Here is a 1,675-nt window from a genome sequence, read left to right on the forward strand (position 1 = left end):
AAGGAAGGAAGGAAAAATTCCAAGGCTGACCCAAGAGATACTCTTTCCAACTAGAGTCAGACTGAAGGTAGACATTAGGAGCTATGACTGTGGCAACCATTTTAGCACTACAGGGAGGAAGGTTGGGCCTGGGGACACAGGCCAGTCATCCCAGCTACCAAGAGGCTGAGGCAAAAATCTCTAGTTCAGGGGTTGCCTGGCCTACAGAGTGAGTTTAGAGTCAGCCTAAAGTCCTGTCTCAAAACAAAAAATATGAAAAGGTCTAGGAGGTATTCTTCAGAAGAAGAGTGTGAGGCCCGGGTGGAATCCCCGGAACGAGAAGATAAACAGGGCCTACCCAGTCCTGCTTGCACTGACATGCACAAGACTTTGCGTTCGATCTCCAAAGCCAAGGGGAAAAAGGATTGGACTAGATCAGTAGGATGAGCCCTCACGATCAGATACTGGTAGCTTCTTAAGAAGTAAGACCAAAGGATATATGTATAGGCACCCTCTATGATGCTTGGGGCTCCGCCAGCAAGAAGGTCATCACCAAATGTGGCTCCTTGCCCTTGACCCAGACCATAGGCCAAAAGCCTCTCTCCCTTGTAACTAGCCCAACTGTAGTGTTATTAGCCACAGGGAATGGACTAAGACCCAACCCAGTGACTAGATTGAGTGGTCTCCCTCCCTGCCCCTCACTTCTGCATCTGAAAAGTTTTGGAGTTAGACTAGATTGGTTCAGAAGCCCCGGTTGGATCATCAGATCCCATGACACCCAGCGAGTGACTGAGCTATGCTGCTGCCCTCACCAAGTGACCTGCCATGCCTTTCCCACCTGGAGTCCTCCAGCCTAGCCCCACCCTAGTCTAGGAGCCAGGGGCAGTGTGCCTCTCACTGACCTTTCAAAGCGCATGACCTTGGCCAGGAGCAGCTGTAGGGTCTCTGCATAGTTGCGGTAGCAATCTAGAACCTGAAGAACATTGCAGAGTGCTTGGATCTCCTGGTCTGTCCTCCAGGATGGCTTCTTCTGGGTGATATAAATGGCCCTTGGAGGGAAGTGCCCCTGGGGAGACATGGCCGGAGGGTTTTAGTTGGCAACTCTCCATAATCTTGCTACATGCTCACCTGTTCTACGCACAGTAATGGCTAACGTGGACTGAGGATCATGTGCCAACCGTTAGAGTGAGCATCTATACACCCATCTCACTGCATCTGCACCCAGCCCAAGAATCACTCCTATTTGGTGAAGAAACTCAGAAAATAAGTAGACCTGCCACCTGCCAGGGCAGGGTCTGGGGCTGTCCTTGCGTTAGAACCTCATGGTCCCCAGATAGATCTGCCACCTGCCAAAGCAGGGGATGGGGCTGTTCTTGCTTCAGGACCTCATGGTCCCCAGCACAAGCACACTGCAGCTGGGGCAGAGCTGTCCTTGTCTCAGCTACCATGTTCTTCTGTGTAGTCAAGTTTCATTGGACTACCACTGTCTATAGGCCATGCCAGTCACTGCGGGTATCCCTCTTCCTTTTCTTGACTCCTATGCACAGTGTGTCCCTCAAGTGATGGGGGAGTGTCATATATCAATCTGTTGATTTCATTGGTTAAGCAATAAAGAAACTGCTTGGCCCTCATAGGTTAAAACATAGGTGGGTGGAGTAAACAGAACAGAATGCTGGGAGAAAGAAGCTGAGTCAGT

The 1,675-nt window shown here is 50.6% G+C and overlaps 1 protein-coding gene across 2 annotated transcripts in view; it reads right to left on the minus strand.

Moving 5' to 3' along the window:
• Positions 1-1,675, minus strand: part of Cnbd2 (cyclic nucleotide binding domain containing 2) — a 45,290-nt gene that overhangs the window by 33,384 nt on the left and 10,231 nt on the right. For both annotated transcript variants that reach the window (XM_026787237.1, XM_005363047.2), the window contains exon 4: positions 882-1,045. In XM_026787237.1, coding sequence (XP_026643038.1) covers positions 882-1,045 — 164 coding nt within the window. The remainder of the gene's footprint in view (positions 1-881; positions 1,046-1,675) is intronic.

The sequence above is a fragment of the Microtus ochrogaster genome, linkage group LG8, assembly GCF_000317375.1.
Source record: "Microtus ochrogaster isolate Prairie Vole_2 linkage group LG8, MicOch1.0, whole genome shotgun sequence".
NCBI classification, from domain to species: domain Eukaryota; kingdom Metazoa; phylum Chordata; class Mammalia; order Rodentia; family Cricetidae; genus Microtus; species Microtus ochrogaster.